This window comes from Cheilinus undulatus, linkage group 21 (assembly GCF_018320785.1).
Source record: "Cheilinus undulatus linkage group 21, ASM1832078v1, whole genome shotgun sequence".
NCBI lineage: Eukaryota > Metazoa > Chordata > Actinopteri > Labriformes > Labridae > Cheilinus > Cheilinus undulatus.
Genome location: NC_054885.1, coordinates 10,653,029 through 10,670,505, shown reverse-complemented (window position 1 = coordinate 10,670,505; position 17,477 = coordinate 10,653,029). Strand labels below are relative to the sequence as shown.

The window sequence follows — 17,477 nt, the reverse complement described above, 5'->3', positions numbered from 1 at the left end:
CCTGTTACCTGTTTGGCAGATTATGTGCCAATACGACCCTTTGATATCAGAGGTAAGATCTGTCAACAAGCATTTACTGCATACATTGGTGTAGCAAAGAGGGAAAAGGGTACTGTTTACCCGTGCTGGGGCCCCTGAGAATTCTGCAATAAAAAGTGTGTTTTCATTTATTCTTCTTTGTAATTAGTGTCATTATTGAATCCAAAGCCACTACATGAATTGGTCAAAAGACTGAAATTTGTATCAAGTAGAATAAAATAAAATGCTGGGGGCCCCTGCTCCTCCCTTAAAAATGTCCAAATGTTGTAGTCCAGCACTGTGAAATAATGCAAGTAAATTAAATTTAACCATAGTAAAAATATTGCTCATAAATGGGGAAATAATGGTTAAAAAAACATCAAAATGCATAGATGTTTGTAAAAATGACATTTGCTGCCTGGCTAGACGATTAAGGGGGGCCCTGTGTAATATTTTTTCTTGGGGCCAAAAATCCCTAGCTATGCCCCTGACTGCATGACAGACTGGCTCATTCCTTTGACCTCGGTCTTGCTGGACTTGGTCTCATTCATTGCAGTCCTTGCTCGAACAGGCGTGAGTGAACTCTCATGAAAACACATGAAATTTATTTATGAATTTGTCTACGCCCTCTGATGTAAACTCACAGATCTTAAACAGCAAGACCAATGTCTTCTGGGTTTCTCGAGGCAGATTTGATGCAGAATTACTCAGATTAGGTCAAATTTGGGTCAGATATTGTTACATGCAGCCAAGATAAAAACTACTTACTGTTTATTTGAACATCAAGCAAATTTGAATGCAGCCATGGTCACACCTTTTGAGTACTGTACATAAGCCAAAAAACTTTTTAATCAGTGAGGCCTTCTTTAGTTGGCTTAAAAATAGACTTGATTAAACCCCTTGGAGGAGAAAATCATACAATTTTCCCAAATGGTGTTCTTCTTGTTGGAAATTCAATGTCATGACTAGACTTACCTTTTTGGGACTTTGATGCCTGATATACCAACCAAATCGCATCTTTTTAGGTGAAACTTGCTCAGCAGGCTGGCATATTTGAAGTTGTTGGGGGTGGTATTGAGCCAATTCTCCCCACCTCTACTAGAAACCCATAAAATATCAAACTCTTCACCAGGCCTGACGTGCCTGCCAAATTTTATGGGTTTTGTAGCATGTTTAGCCACTGAAAAGTTAGAAATCTTTGAGGGAAAAAAAAACAATGTTTAGGATTTCAATAATGCTAAAAAAAAAAAAAAAAAACTCCAAAAAACAAAGAGAGTGTCTTCTCCATTTTCTTGCAATCATAGCTAGTTAAGAAAAATATGATCTATTTGTTTTCCCTTAAAATTGCTACCAAGTTTGTTCCAGGCTTTTCAAAATAAAAGGGGGAAACTAAATAATGTTCACTTTATTTGTGAGCAGTTTATTTTAATGTGTTCAGTATGGTTACATATGTGTGAAAACTGTTTTATAGCAATGCTTGGAAAAAGGACAATTGTAAGTGTTTATTTTAAACCAGTTTATTATAACTTATGTAATGAGCAGCTTTACGCCCTTGTGTCATCATCAGTACTGAGTCAAAACAGTATCATGGTACAGCAGCTTGCAGACAGAACCAGGTAGACGTGTTTTTAGCACTTCAAAATGTGTTTTTCACATTATTGTTGAATAAAACTGCTCTCATTTTCTTCTTTGTATGGAAAAAAAAAATTCAATCAGTAAAAAAATATAAAAATATCATGTTATATTCTTATGATATATGTGGCTTCAATAACAGCAAAAGTCAAGTGATAGGCTACATAATACAAACATTTTTTTCCGTGCAGCTTCAGGAATTCTTCATTTTACACCTGACACATCAGACTTAAAGCAGCCGGCATCCATAGTTTCTCTTTAGACAAAATTAATGACCATACATTTGTGTCACATCAAAGACAAACAAACAGAATTGTGTTTTTGATGCTATAGAAAGTTAAAGCAGCCTGGATCATTGTTCTTAAAGTTAATGTCATCTACTGCAGTGGTTTTCAACAGGTGGGTTGGGACCCAAAAGTGGGTTGCGGAGGAGTTTTCAGTGGGTCGTGTAAAAAAAAAAAAAGAAAAAAAAAAGAAAAATGGTAGCAGAAAGTCTATGAAGTACTTACGTACTTAGTGGGCATGCATCAATACCTTTTATTTATCAAGTTTTACTGTGAAATTGGGTACATTTAAATGTTTTAACAATATTTAAAATCATTTGCCTCTTTTTATTGCAATTAATAAGCTGTTTTCTTGGGATTTGGGTCGTGATTTGTCCTTATAATGACTTGTTTGCCCTTAGATTAGATCACTATAAACCTTTTTTTCAGCTGACAAGGGATCACTTCCAAGCCAGATTGTGTGGGACTATACAATTTAAGTATAAACAGTAAAGCTATCTCTCAGATTCAAGCCATTTTTCCAAATATTGCCACTCTTAAACTGCACTGAAAAAGGCTATTCAAAAGGCTTGAATAGTGTCTATTTCAGATATACTGTCAATGGTAAGTTTTGATTTTAAAATTATGTTTAAATAATTAAATCTCCCTCGGTGCAGTCAATGGATTTTCTGGATAATCAAATAACACTATACAGCACATTTCTACCTTCCTCAGTTTGCCACTTTTGCATACCTTGACGTAAACTTGAGCTGTGTACCAATCACATACATATACATAGAGTGGATTCACACAATATACTAATAAATTACTTAAATGCCAACAAATGCTGTCGTATTAAAGTTTTTTTACATTCATTTGTGCCAGTCACATCATGCAAATCACTATCTAAAGGAAGAGGTTTCTATATAAAGAGTTGGAGACACAACGATAAGACGAGAAGATGGAAAAGGATGAAGAAAGAGGAGTGAGCAGGGCCGCTGCTGCTGCTGGTGGTAACGCTGTCTGTAGCTGTGGGGTTGGTGGCGGTTGGAGTGGGGCTGGCAGGGGTGGAGGAGGAGGCAGCTGGAGATAAGAAAGTCCCTATGATGCTGGACAGGAAGTCCCGAAAGAAGCTAGATTTGGTAAAGACCATCATTGAATCTTCTCGCGCTTGTCTCCTGGAGTTGTCTTCAAAGGATAACACAGCCGACTGGAACCAAGACTCATCCAACTTGCACATGAGAGGACCACCAGAATCCCCCTTAACATAAAGGAAAGATGAGCACATTCATTTTCAATGTGAAATTGAGTTCTAAGTTCACACTGATTGCCGTTTTGCTGCAGGTCTGGTCTGCAGGCCTCATGAGACAGCAATAGATAATCATGCTGAATTCAACGACCCTGTAAAGTGAAATCCAAAATGTGCGTCTTAACACACTAGATATGTTAGAATAAGGTTGCTGTAAATACGTGAAAACACTGAGATCTACATGTGACAAAATTTTGGATTTAGACTGTTAGAAAGTTTTTCGCCCCTTTCTTGTCTGGGTTTAATTTGGGCAGGGCAAATATGTGGGCTGGTGATGTCACCTGGTATAGGATTTACCTTGTGTCCTGTATCGAATGTGGTATGGTATGCTATGGTATGGTATGGCTTCAGATTTAGGATAAGCAAAAACCCAATGCTGATCAACAGCTTGTTAAAGGTGTAGGTCATAACAATTACTCACCGTTTCCAGTGTGAACACTCCAGTACAAATCACATTACTTGATGAACTGTTTCCACAATCTACAACTGAGGTCTGGAACTCCTGCAGAACTTGTTCCCCTAAAAGTGTAGAAACAAAAAACTGTTAGAAGTGAATCAAACAGCAGTACTACCTCACATGGGCAAACATATGAACTTTATGAATCTTTCAGTGTCTGAATATCTAATCCACATAAGGAATAGGTTTTTTCTGGGTTCAAACTCACCTCCTCCTCGCCCAGGGCTCCACCCAGCAACCCAGCAGGTTGAGCCCTCAGCGAAGGTCCGTCCATCGTCTAGGCAGATGGGCTGGATGTAGTTCGACAGGGTGGGTTTAGATGACAGCTGCAGCACTGCCACATTTGACCCAGTCAAGTTGCTCAGAGTGATGTTTGTCACATTCAGTATTACCTCAAACGGGTTTGATCCGTTCTGTTTCAAACGACCTAAAATGACGGTCCATTCAGATGGTGTGGGGGAACTGTTGGAGGTAGAAAGAAGTCATTAGGACTGACTGATCACTTTAATTCAGGGGTTAAACCTTTACAGCCCTTTTACACTATTCTCAAAGATGGTGAAAGGTCTGGACTGCAGGCCAATTTAGCACCTGGATTCTTCTTGTTGTGGTTTAGCATTGTCTTGCCAAAATATGCAAAGCCTTTCCTGAAAAAGATCCTGTCCGAATGGTAGCATATGTTGTTTCAAAATCTCGATCTACTTTTCAGCATTGAAAGTGTCTTTCCAGATGTGTAAGCTGCCCACATCATAGGCATAATGTGACCCTATACCATCAGGGATGCAGGCTTTTGAGCTGTGTGCTGATAACAAGTCTGATGGTCCCTCTCCCCTTTATTCCATCCAAAAGTAATTTCAAATTTGATTCAGCCTACCACAGAACAGTTACCCATTTTGTCTCAGTCCATGTAAATGAGCTTATGCCCAGAGACAGTGGAAGTACTTCTGGATTGCATTCACATGGCTTCTTCTTTGTGTGATATTGCTTTAACTTACATTTGTGGATGGCACAGTGAACTGTATTGATTAACAATGATTTCTGGAAGTGTTCCTGAGCCCATGCAGTGATTTCCAGTTAAAGAATCATGCCTGTTTTTAATGCAGTGCCATCTGAGAGGCCAAAGATCACAAACATCATATACTGACCTTTGGCTTTGCTCCTTGACTACAGAGATTTCTCTTGATTCTTTGGACCTGGTGCGCCATCCCTACTTTGAGAACTGTGTTGCTGCCATCAGATTTAAAACAAGCTGATATGTTTTCATGAAATGGTAAAATGTCTCAGTTACATCTGATGTGTTGGTTGCATTCTATTGTGAATAAAATACGTGTTTCTGACATTTGCAGATCATTGCATTGCTTTTATATACATTTTACACAGTGCTCCAACTTTTTTGGAATTGGGGTTGTATATAGATCTTTATAGGTAAACTATATAATATACTGTGTATATATGATATTGTTAGAGATTAAAATGTATTATGTGCAATAAATACGTTTGATATGTTTGTTTTTAGCCCTGTTGTTGACTGGTGACCAGTCCCGCCTTTCGCCCAATGACAGCTGGGATAGGCTCCAGTGAAACTTCAGTGAAGGGTTAGGTTAGAGTTAGGGTTGCAATTCAAAATCCTGTCCAGGTAACTTTAACTAAACTGGGCTGGTCTGACCCATGGAACTCCAGGGCCGAAATGACGACCACTCCCACCCTGCACTGCACCACGAGTGACATCACTCTAGGTGTCTCACCTTGAGAAGCAGTTGGCATTGCTCAACACATAATCTTCAGCCACCAGAGTCCCACCACACACGTGCTTCCCATTCTTCTGCAAGCTCGCCATCCACGGCCACTCGCCTGCTGTTGCAACTGAGCTTCCCCCTACTATACGTGAATTCAGTGAGGCTTGACCGCAGACCACAGCTGGAAGAAAAGGGGAAAAAGTCTGCATATAACGGCTTGTCTATTGAGTGCCAGATCTTGTCACTATCTTTATCCTGACTTTTTGGTAGAGATGAAAGTATGTTTGAAGATGTTATTTCGTAAGACAATCTGGAACAGTGAGGCAAATGAAATGGTGCAGTCACAAAAGAGTCCTTGGTTTCAATGAAGTGACAAGATCTTGACTAAGTTGCTGTCAAATGAACACAAAACTATCCCAAACAGTAGTTTTCTAGCTCAGGATTTTAGGCTTGGATTCAGCATGGGTAAATTTAGCAGGCACTCACGGTCGGATGAGGCTGGCGGAGTGGTGCTGTCATCAGTGCTGTCAGTGCTGTGGGTGCTGTCAGTGCTGTGGGTGCTGTGAGTGCTGTCAGTGCTGTGGGTGCTGTCAGTGCTGTCAGTGCTATCAGTGCTGTCTGTGCTGTCTGTGCTGTGGGTGCTATCAGTGCTGGTGGTGCTGGCAGTGCTGGCGGTGCTGTCAGTGCTATCAGTGCTGTCTGGGCTGTCAGTACTGCTGGTGGTGTTGGCGATGGAGGCTGGCATCAAGAATGTCCCTACAGAGTTAGTCAAGAAGTCCTGATGGCGGCTCAGTTTGGATAAGACCATTATTGAATCTTCTCGTGCTGTACTCTTGGAGTCGTCTTCATACAATAACACAGATGCCTGGTACCAAGATCCATCCAACTCACACATCAGAGGACCACCAGAATCCCCCTTAAAATAAAGGAAAGATGGACATGCTAATGTTTAGCATGAAGATTGAGTACAAAGTAGTCTACATGGAAAGCATCAAACAGGAACACCACATGTTCTTGCCTTTCCTGTGCCTACAAGCCAAGCCTGGGGCAGGGAGAGAAGCAGCAAAAAACAGAGCAGAACAGGCATAAATGACAACAGAATGACACTGCTGAAGTCAGAGGTATAAAACAGGAGGAGCTGGGGTGGAGGAGGGTTGTAAAAAGAAGCTTGCAAAGGGAGCAGCAAAGCGTAGATGGGCTTTAGATATTAGATACCATTGGTATATCATCCTATAATGTCATGTCATATCTCATCTTATGCCATAATGTGTTGTACTGTATCATATCTGTATTATATATGTATTGTTTGTTACCTTACCCTATTCTATCATGTTGCATCGTACTTCATTGTATCATGTATTATCATATCTTTCTGTCGTATCTTCTAATATAAAATAAAGTACTTTAATTCAATGTAGTACTGCGATATACTGAGCAGTATAATACTGCATTGTATCTGCTTTTTATTGCAGTGTATTTTATTACATCAAATCATATGGTATCCTAATGTATAATCTAATATGGTAAACTGAGTAAACTAATGTATTGTTTACATCATATTACAAGCACCAAAGCTTTCATATATAATCACTTCATATCATACTATAATGAATCATATTTACCATATTGTATGGTATTGTATGTACTGTGTGTGCTGCACCATTGAAAAACTAAAGTTTGGCAGTTTCCTGCTTTTGTTACTCACCTCTCCCAATGAGAACACTCCTGTACAAATCACATCACTTGACGAACTGTCTCCACAATTTTTGATTGAGGTCTGGAATTCCTGCAGAACTTGTTCCTCTAACAATGGTGAAACAGAGGGACTATTAGCATATCTAATTATCATACATACTGCATGAAGTTGATTAATTTTTTAACATCTGAATTTCTTATCTTATAGTTAACTGACACAGGGAATTTAGACCCACCGCCCCCTGTCCCAGAGCTCCACCCAGCAACCCAGCAGGTTGAGCCCTCAGCGAAGGTCCGTCCATCGTCTAGGCAGATGGGCTGGATGTAGTTCGACAGGGTGGGTCTTGGTGACAGCTGCAGCACTGCCACATTTGACCCAGTCAAGTTGCTCAGAGTGATGTTTGTCACATTCAGTATTACCTCAAATGGGTTTGATCCGTTCTGTTTCAAACGACCTAAAATGACGGTCCATTCAGATGGTGTGGGGGAACTGTTCAAGATAAAAAGAAGGTGCTATAATATAAAGAAGTCTTTAGGAATCACTGATAACCTCTCCTACTAAAGCCCTTTTCTCCTGATTGCTACGTTTAGTCAAGCAACCAGATCTTTGAGGAGTCCTAGTTGCGCCAAACTTCTTCCATTTGAGGTTAATGAAGGCCACTGTGCTCTTGTGAAACTTCAGTGAAGGGTTAGGTTAGGGTTAGGGTTGCAGTTCAAAATCCTGTCCAGGTAACTTTAACTAAACTGCGCTGGTCTGACCGATAAAACTCCAGGGCTGAAAATGAGTCCCCCTCCCACCCTGCACTGCACCATGAGTGACATCACTCTAGCTGTCTCACCTTGAGAAGCAGTTGGCATTGCTCAACACATAATCTTCAGCCACCAGAGTCCCACCACACACATGCTTCCCATTCTTATGCAGGCTCGCCATCCATGGCCACTCGCCAGCGGCTGCAACTGAGCTACCATCCCCAATTCGTGACTTCATTGGGGCCTGACCGCAGACCACAGCTGGAAAAAAGAGGAATAAGTGTACATGTAAAGGTTCTTCTTTTGAGTGTTTGATCTTGTGAATCTGACCAGATGTTGCAGGTACATCATCTTGAAACTTTCTTCAAAAGTAACTATCTTTATCCCTATTTTTGGTCCAGATAACAGAGTTTTCATCAATATTATTCTTATTTTTCAGTTCAGTACTTTAGGCTTGAATCACATGTATAAAGTGAAACAGGCACTTACGTTTGGGTGTAGTAATCTGAGGGGCACTGGTTGTTAGTGGAGGCAGGCCATCACAGCTGACGCTTAGGTCACTGTCCGTCCCAGTGGATGTGAAGGTGATGTAGCCTGGTTGGTTGTTGGTGATTTCACCATTGATCCATGCCTGGTACTGGGACACACGGGTGTAGACTCCTGGTAAATTAGGCCTTGCACATCCTAGTCCAAAGCTCACAATCCCCCCCTGGGTCCAGCTCTCGTTCTGCTTGCTCACCATTGGACCTCCTGAATCTCCCTTTGTGAAGAGAAGCACATTTAGGAAGACTGTCCTCACAGGTTGTCAGATATAATATTATATACTGGTGTTTAAAATCATCACCTGGCAGGAGTCCTTGCCTCCGTCTTTTAATCCAGCACAGATCATGTTGTCTGTGATGTCACCCACGTCGTAGTAACAGTTGCACTGTCTGTTTCCTACAACTGGCACCTCCACTTCCATTAGGTTTCCTGGAAAAGGAAGGGACCCTGTCGACACAAAAATATGTTTGGATAAGTCACCTCAAAATGTCATATAGATGCATGGAAGTATTCCAAAGGTCAAATTCAAATATAGAATCTTTATAATTGATATCAAATTTATTTAGCCGTGCGAGTCTTATTAAGACAACAGATCTACTTTTCAGTTAAACGTAACCAAGCACAGAGGAAATAGCCAGTATTTATTTCGTCGACTAAAACTATGACTAAAAATGTTGGTTGACAGCCTTTTTCCACTAGAAAGACTAGACTAAGACTGGCCCAAAAATAGATCTTTGATGAATGAAACTAACAAAAGGTAAGTCTGATTTATGTCAAAATGACTAAAACTAAACTAAAAAGTAATTTAGTTTTCATGGGACATTTAAAATCCATCAGATCTGTCAAAATACAATGCATATGTAGGTATCCTGCCTCTCAGCTGTAGAAAGCAGGGACCCCATGTTTAGCATGGTGCATCGAACACACTACCATGATTTGGTACCAGATTTTGGCAAAAGAATAAATGGTTGGACTAAAAGTTAAGACTAAAATGTGAGGAGTTTTAGTGTTCGTTTTGTCGACTAAAACTAAGACTGAAAATGTTTATAAACAGCATGATTTTTCCATGAGTAAAACTAGACTACCACTAGCCAAAAAATAGACCTTTGATGACTTAAACTGAGTAAAAGCAAGTTTATTTTTCATCAAGATTACTAAAACTAGACTAAAATGTAATTAAGTTTTTGTCAGACATTTAGAATCCATGATATTTTAAACTGTGGGTAAATCTGTCAAAATACACTGTATAAGCAGGGTCCCCAGGTTTGGCAGCGTTCATAGAGCACACTACCATGATACCAGATTTAGGCTATAGAATAATTGGTTGGACTAAAACTTATAACTAAAATACGAGCACTTTTTATGGACTGAAACTAGACTAAAACATTTTTGAATTTTTGTAAAAATAAAAATAAAAGGTATTTAATCTAAAGACTAAGACTAAAATTGAATATAAGGATCAAAATTAACACTTGTGCCAGGTTCTATGTCACACCTAAGATTAGGAGAAAGTATTAATTTGTACCACATTGAGACTTTGTGGGGCTATGAAAATTAATCATTCGCGTGTATTTTGGCTTTGTCTGAGGATTGTGGGTTGTGGGAAAAATATTTAGTTGATTGTAAAGAGAATTCTGGGTTATGTAATACCTGTGACATGCAAGATGCTCTACTTTGGTCTCATTACAAGAGATTTTAAGAGAGGACAGACAGGTCCTGTGAAGACAGGACAGATTTTTGTTGAAAATCCTGTTAGCAGCAAATAAGTGAAAATCTGACCCACCAACACAAGAAGAATGGTTAAAAATATTGGATGAAATATTTTTCATGGAGCAGCTGACTCAACAATGTCAAGAGAAATGGAAGAAATGGACCATGTTAACATCACAATGGCATGGTAGAATTGTATAAAAAGGTAAAGTATCCAACATTATAGAGACAAGGCAATCCAGAACTCATATTGGTGGTTTTTGATTGTTGAAACAGAGTGATCTTCATGATGACAAAGGGTCAGATAATAAAACTGTTTTGTCCTATCTTACCTCTCCTGTGAAGTAATTCATTAAACTGCTTTCTGACCCACCTCCTTCAGTGGTAACGCCCCAGCCAGTGACCCAGGTGTCAGTTCCGGTGAAGAAGGTGCTATCCGAGGCTGCCAGGCACACGGGCTGGATGTAGTCAGTAAAATTCACAGGTGAAAACAGCTTCAGGAGGGCAATGTCATTGTCAAAAGTAATTCTGTTGTAGTCAGGATGACTGTTGATCTGCGTGACTGTTAGAGAAACTTCGTTGGGGTTGTCTCCCTTTTGGCTCTGCCGACCAAGATACACGGTCACATCACTGGCAAGGGTGCTTCAGGTTGGAGAAGAGAAGAAAACAGAGCTGAGACATTAAAAACAGTAGTGTGCAGCATCATTGCAAGACAACTGTCTAAACAATGAAGCTCTGCTTCAATTCCTCCACTGATAAAAAGTTAAAACAGAAACAACGAGTCTGATCCTGCTTGAGGTTTCTGTCTGTAAAACAGGCGCTATCCTTAACATTTGACAAATGCTTGCTCATGCTGGACTTGTGTTTGTTTCCTGCTCGAAGCATGGACAAAAGGCATGGTTTAAACTTCACTTGGTAAGCTGATGCACTAGGCTTCCTAGAGTCACAAGTGGGAACTCTTACTCTGTGGATAACGTCATTCATGGTGCAGATGTGTGACATCAAAAACAACAATCAACCAGAAAAATGACGTAAAGGATTCCAACAGGGATCATTGTACAACAATAACATCTGGACACAAATAAACATATAAAACACATATAAACACTACAAAGGGTATGAAGGGGAACTCTGCCCACATCCCCCCTAGATTTGAAATCACAGATCAGTTGACTCTACAGAGCTGAACTAACACTGGTGTATCAACACTGCCCTGTAACTCCAACACTGAAGACCATTATTTACTGTTACCTTTCAAAGCAGTGAGCAGCAGAAAGCACCCACTCTCTGTTAATGAGTGACCCTCCACAGAAGTGAGAGTTGAGTTTGTGCAGACTGGCCATCCACGGCCAGAAGCCCTCAGTGGCCACCTGTCCCCCAACGATACGGGTGATGCGGGTGTTGAGAGGAGGCTTCCCACACACTAAAGACACAGAGGAGACAAACAGTGACTAAGCCTTTTTTCGAGTTGGCATTATGTTTGCACCGCAAGAATTTAATCTTGACCTTGTTTTTCAGATAAGAGTCTAGGATTGCGTTTGGGTATTTAAAGGTGTGGCAGAGCCAACATGCCTATTAATAAGGATTGCCCCTCTGGTATCAATTCTATTATGTGTGTTAAGAACATTAAGAAAAAATATGTCTACTTCTTAAAACAATCTTATCATGTATATTTTTTGCCATTGTTGCGTGGGTAAAAATCTGTCGATCAGCTTCAGTCCTCATCAAAATTATCAAATATTTTGCTGGATTTCAACACTTTAAATATAGGTTTGATTAAATGATGTCACTGTAGTTTGTTGTGAGAATGATATTGATTTGGTCAGTGATGGGAAATTTCCTTAATCACAATCTTGGATATGTAAAGAAATGGCACCAAAACAGATTTTGATGCATTGTTGGTTTTTGTGCAGTTTTCTATTTAACTTTTGATACAAGTTAAGGCTTTAGAGGAGAGAGAGATTTAACCAAAAAAAAGTCAAAAATACACACTTGAAACTTTTAATGAATGATTTTGAAACTGGAAATTTTCGTTCCTAATGGCTTGAAATAGAAAGTATGTGCAGGTGCATCTAAAAAATTACAATATCAAGAAAAGGTTATTTTTTCTGTGATTTAATTCAAGAGATGGAACTTACATATACTCTGGATTCATCTAATACAAGGTTATATAGTTATAAAAAAAAATCACAGCATTAGAATATCACAAAACTCTAGTCAAAAAAAGGATTTACAATACAGAAACTCTGACCTGGTCTATATTGGTGTCTCTCATCTTCCTCTTGACAATACCTCAGAGATTCTGTACGAGGTTCATGTCAGACCAGTTGTCTGGTCAATCAAACACTGTAATACCACAGTCAGCAAACCATTTTCTGGTAGTTTTCCTAGAGTAAACTTTTCCAGGGAGGCCGAGTAGTGTGATGCCTTGATACAATTACCCGAAATTGGGAATTTGAGCCAATTTAATAAGTGCTTTTCAGAATTGTTTTATGGCTTTGAATTCCATAGGATTTTTCATTGATGACTGTGATAACAAAAACTTATCACAACATAAAAATAGTCAAAGCAGCATGTTTAAAATGAAACAAAAGACAGAAGTAATAAACAGAGACTTACCATCTTCCTGTAAGTGACACTCTGAAAAAAAAAATAAATAAATAAATAAGAAAAAAATTAAATTAAAGTTTCAGATTAATATTTCTCACAAATACCTGGAGTGCAGCCGCTGCTGCGATATTTGTAAACTACATCAGTTTTTTCAATAAAACTTACTTATAGAAGTGTTGTATTTGAGTTCCTTCTAAAATCAGTACACGTCCTTGGTCTTTATGACATTAAGGTTTCAAAAGGAGTCATCACACCACTGAATAAAATCATCCGACACTGATTTGGGTGTTGGGTCCTGCTTCTGTAATGGACATCACCGTATATATATCACCGCATCATCCGCAAACGTCAGATTATGTCTTCCTGGTTGGGAGTCTTGTCTACAGGATGTATAAAACAGGTGAGAGGACAAAGTCCTGATGGGAACCAGTGGAGGAGAAGAGCACATCAGACAGTACACACAGCATGGAAATCCCTATAATGCTTACTGCAGACATCAATGTTTCATTGAATACTGTTGCAAAGAAATTCTGAAACTCATTTGGCGACCTCAAAAAAGTCTCCCACGACTGTTGCATAAGAGCTTTGAGGAAAAGAGGTTTCGACAAATATGTAAACACACGGGGTATGCGCCTGGACAGGTTTTAAGCTGACTTTTGTACATACAACGCACTGAGGGACAGATCAGTTTGAGTTCACCTGGAATTAAAGATAATGGTTTTTGTGCAACTCATAGGAAGGTTTGCAAGAACATCTGTTCTTTAAAAACAACTGGGACTCTTTTATTCTTTATTTATTCGTAATGTTTAATCAATGAACACTTGTTGATGATGTTGGGGCACTGAATTATTATCCTATATGATTTATCAAAAGTTGAACCCTTGTATCAGAGGAGGAAGCAGCACTAAACAAAGTCGCAGAGAAATAAGGAGAGGAATGCGTGTTGACTACGGAAAATATTTGCAAAACAACAAAACTAGTTATGCATGTTATTATCGGCACTATGAAGGTTGAAACTAAGAAAAGATTAAGTGATAAAAGTGGAGATGATAAACACTCACTCGAACTGAATTATGAAGTGATAAAAATGCATTTGAATCCAAAAATGAAGAGATGAATTGTAATATGGTTTGATTCGTTTGAAGCTGATGATTAAAACTGATTGTTTGTCTTTATTTAACATTAACAAACATTTTCATTTATCATTGGAGTAAGGAGGACTGAAGGGTGGGAGTCACGAAAAGTTTAAAAAAAATTAATGTGATGAAAATGTAATGTGATTTGAATCATAAAGCATAAAAATACACATAAATCAAAATATCAAGGGATTTCTGAGATCCAGTTTGAGCTTTCGCTCAGCTCTGCACTTAAATGTCTTAAACATCACAGTAGAGATGGGGTTTTTTAAAGACTTTTGGGTACTTTTTCATCACTAAATTACCTGTATGGAATTTTTGAGGTGAGTAATTGATGTTGGTGATTGTAAACATTTAAATTTTCACAAATTTTGACATTGAGTTTGAAAGTTGTTCTTTATTTTCAGAGTTGGGAAGCTCCAGGCTAAGCCAAGTGAACTAAGCCAGCAAGCCCGTCACAGATGTCTCCTGACCTGCAATGACTCAGACCACAGCAGCCAGCAAAAACTCTCGCATCTCAGGCAGAAAGCTTATATTTCTGCTTTTCTAACCTTAAAAACTAGTGGTGTAAAGATAAACCGATATGGACTTGTTAACCGATCTTAAAGTCAAAGATTGCATCGGTCTGTGGAGCCATTGATCGGTAAAAGTGTTGCATGAATTGATCTTTGGTAACCTGAGAAAGGTTCAATAGGAGACGTTTGGGAAAAGGCAGAGGTTTTGAAAAAAACTCGGAGTGTGATTGGATAAATGTTCTGTCTGTTACATCTCTACGGGCCAATCAGAGCAAAAAAACACGTGACGTAACTGCTATTGAGCTGCACGTGCACAGCTACCAAGGGATAACGTGAAACATGGCGACTAAAGACATGTAAGTACTTTTTTTTTTCAGCTGTACACTGAAGTATCTGATTAAACTATGATAAAACACATCAATGCTGGTGTAATTTCTGACATTTGACTGATACAAACTGATAAAAATCTGCATTTTATGGCTTTTAATTAGCTTAAACGGACATCCGCTTTGAAAAATCTTTTCTGAAAAGGCATTGGTAGGTTTCTATTTCAAAAACTTTAGAGCGGTAACATTCTACCTTTTATATAACCAGCTTTACCATTCAGAGACCACTCCCATCCTCTCTTGCTTCTTTACCGCCTCGGCTTTAGTAACGCCGCAGCTGGAGCCAACGGTTCAAACAGGTAGTCCTCAGGTCCACTACCACACTACAGCCTGCTTCAGGGGACTCTGGAGGGTATAAAATCCCCCACCTCAAAAGATCGCTCTGAGGCAGCAGTGCTGCTGGACTCTGTGTTACTTTCTGGCAAGGGGACGTCACTGTCACTCTTGTCTCATCTGGAAAAACCCAGTCTAAGCTGCCCATTTTTTGTGCTTTTTTTAAAAGTATGAAGTGGGCGGAGTTAGCTCTGAGCTGGGGGTTTACTTACACTTTAATCCTGCGCAACCCACGGTAACCTTTTACCTTTAACGAGAGTTACATTCACCATAGATACTCGCTGGCTGGATGTGTGCCATCTGTAGTCACCGAAATGTATCACAATTACAGTTCTTTCCTTCTAAAATCAAGTCATGTGGACTAAATATGAAGGAGGGATAACTTTTGAAATGTCTGTCTGTATGTACGCTTTGGAGAAAAGCAATTCAGTACAACAGCAGCACGTAAATCTCCCCTGTTGAAACAACAGAGCTAAAGTTAGCTAAGATGCTAACGCTAAACATAGCACAAACAGACCTGAAAACAATCACTTTTCTTAGTTAAAACTCAGGGAAATCTTCAGTTGTCACCGTAACCACAGCACATTTTATTCACGGAGTTTACAACTGTAGCATGTTGTTGAGAGTGATTGATCTGGTGACATAATCAATACATGTGAGTCATAATGTTTACACAAGTCCTGGGATTTAGTCTCCTTTATAAATGAGCTGAAAGACACATATACTATTATGAAATTATCCTGTTTCCCCTTTTTCTCATTTTTGTTAAAGCAAAAAGTTATTTTGATTCTATAACTGTACTGGATCCAATTGTATCGGACCGAATTGTTCTGTATTTTAATTAATTGTCAGTGAGTCGAATCGTAGCCGAGAGTCAAGATTTGAATCATGTTGACAAGGAGAGATTCACATCCCTGGTAAAAACATTACTGCTTTCGTCACAAGAACTGTAAATATATCAAAGTGCTGGTATAAAGCTTAGTTATTATTTCATCACTCAGACCTTGGTTCATATTTTTAGGTAAGATATTGACATTTTTGCCCATTAATTTCTTCAGTTTTACAGGCATTAATGGATTGGAAATGCCCTGCAGTCACCTGGCTGAACCCAGAGCTTCTTAACTCTGAAAACGACGGAATACATTTCCAGTTGAAGGTCAAAACTCGTGCAGTTGTAAATATTAACAATCACCAACATCAATTTCTCTCCTCAAAAATTCCCAAAAGTTAGTTTAGTGCAAAGTAATACCCAAAAGTCTTTAAAAACTCTCCATCACTGTTTTTTTTTGTTCAAAATGAAACTCAAAAATTTCACGTTAGCATAAAAATGATTATTTAATTACTGGAGTATCACTTTTATTTTCACTTCACAAACATTTTTACTACTTATCATGACTATCGTCCACCAGGCCTCTTTCCTTAAATGATAAATGAAAATGTTTGAGCTCTAAATGATAAATCATGTATGAAAAAACAAAGTGGTGAAATTTGCAACTTTTTTCATCTGTTGTAACAACTTTCATTGCATCGACCTCAGATTAATCAAATCAAATAATAATTTATCACTTCATTTTTAATTCAAATGCATTTTTATCACTCTATAATTAATGACTTTGTATCAGCTCCACTTCTAACATTTTTTTTGTTAGTTTTACTCTTCATAGGTTACACTCATTTCTTTTCTTTTGTACTTTAAATCCGTGAAATTCTTTAGAAAGTTGAATTCTGAGCTCAGAGTTTCACGAGTCACAGTTGTGCAACACCAAGCTTCTCTTATTTTCTTCCTTGTGAGAGGTCCTCCAGCATACAACAGCCCCAAACAAGATTTGTTCAGGTGTGTTTAGTGAGGGCAGCAATCCTTACCTTTTGTTAGGAAAGCCAGCAGGATCGTCGTGAGGATCACTTTGTGCACAGCCATAACTGAAGTCTATATGGCCGGGTCTGCTCAGGCATAAATAAGCCTCCTCTCCCCTCCCTCTCTGCCTGTAACACAAACACACCTCTCAGGTTAAGTTGGAGGGGGGGGGGGATTTTACCACATAATTGTCTGGCATCTGTTAAACAGCTGACGAAGACAAATATCATCTACTCGCTTAACAGCAACCAAAGTCATAAACTAAATCTGCAAAACAATGCCACCATCACAAGCAGAAAGATGTTTTTGACTGGCCTGGCCAGATTCCAGCCCTGAATCCTGCAGAAAATCTGTTGGTTAACCCGAGGGCGCTGCACAGGAAGTCGACTTGCCATCTGACAGATTGTGAGAACTTTTGCAAGGAAGAGTGAGCAAATTTTGCTAAATTGAGATAGGTTACACTGAAGGACTCTACCCAGAAAGGAAGAATGCTGTGATGAGGCTAAATCTAGGGGTGTGCTCATTTATGCCA

At 39.1% G+C, this 17,477-nt stretch overlaps 1 protein-coding gene across 2 annotated transcripts; it reads right to left on the bottom strand.

Moving 5' to 3' along the window:
• Nucleotides 1-1,536: 1,536 nt before the first annotated feature.
• Nucleotides 1,537-17,015, bottom strand: LOC121529282 (transmembrane protease serine 9-like). Of its 2 annotated transcripts, none has more exons than XM_041817078.1 (14): nt 16,954-17,015; nt 12,730-12,750; nt 11,362-11,533; nt 10,484-10,752; nt 8,702-8,847; nt 8,347-8,617; nt 7,947-8,118; nt 7,344-7,597; nt 7,118-7,215; nt 5,899-6,328; nt 5,422-5,593; nt 3,888-4,141; nt 3,644-3,741; nt 1,537-3,174 (listed from the first exon to the last, which is right to left on the bottom strand). In XM_041817078.1, exons 1-14 carry the CDS (start codon nt 17,006-17,008, stop codon nt 2,836-2,838), a joined length of 2,751 nt encoding a protein of 916 aa, XP_041673012.1. In that variant the 5' UTR covers nt 17,009-17,015; the 3' UTR covers nt 1,537-2,835. The 2 variants fall into 2 exon arrangements, with proteins under 2 accessions (XP_041673012.1, XP_041673013.1); XM_041817079.1 differs by lacking the exon at nt 16,954-17,015 and adding an exon at nt 12,886-12,980.
• Between the last annotated feature and the right edge of the window lie 462 nt (nt 17,016-17,477).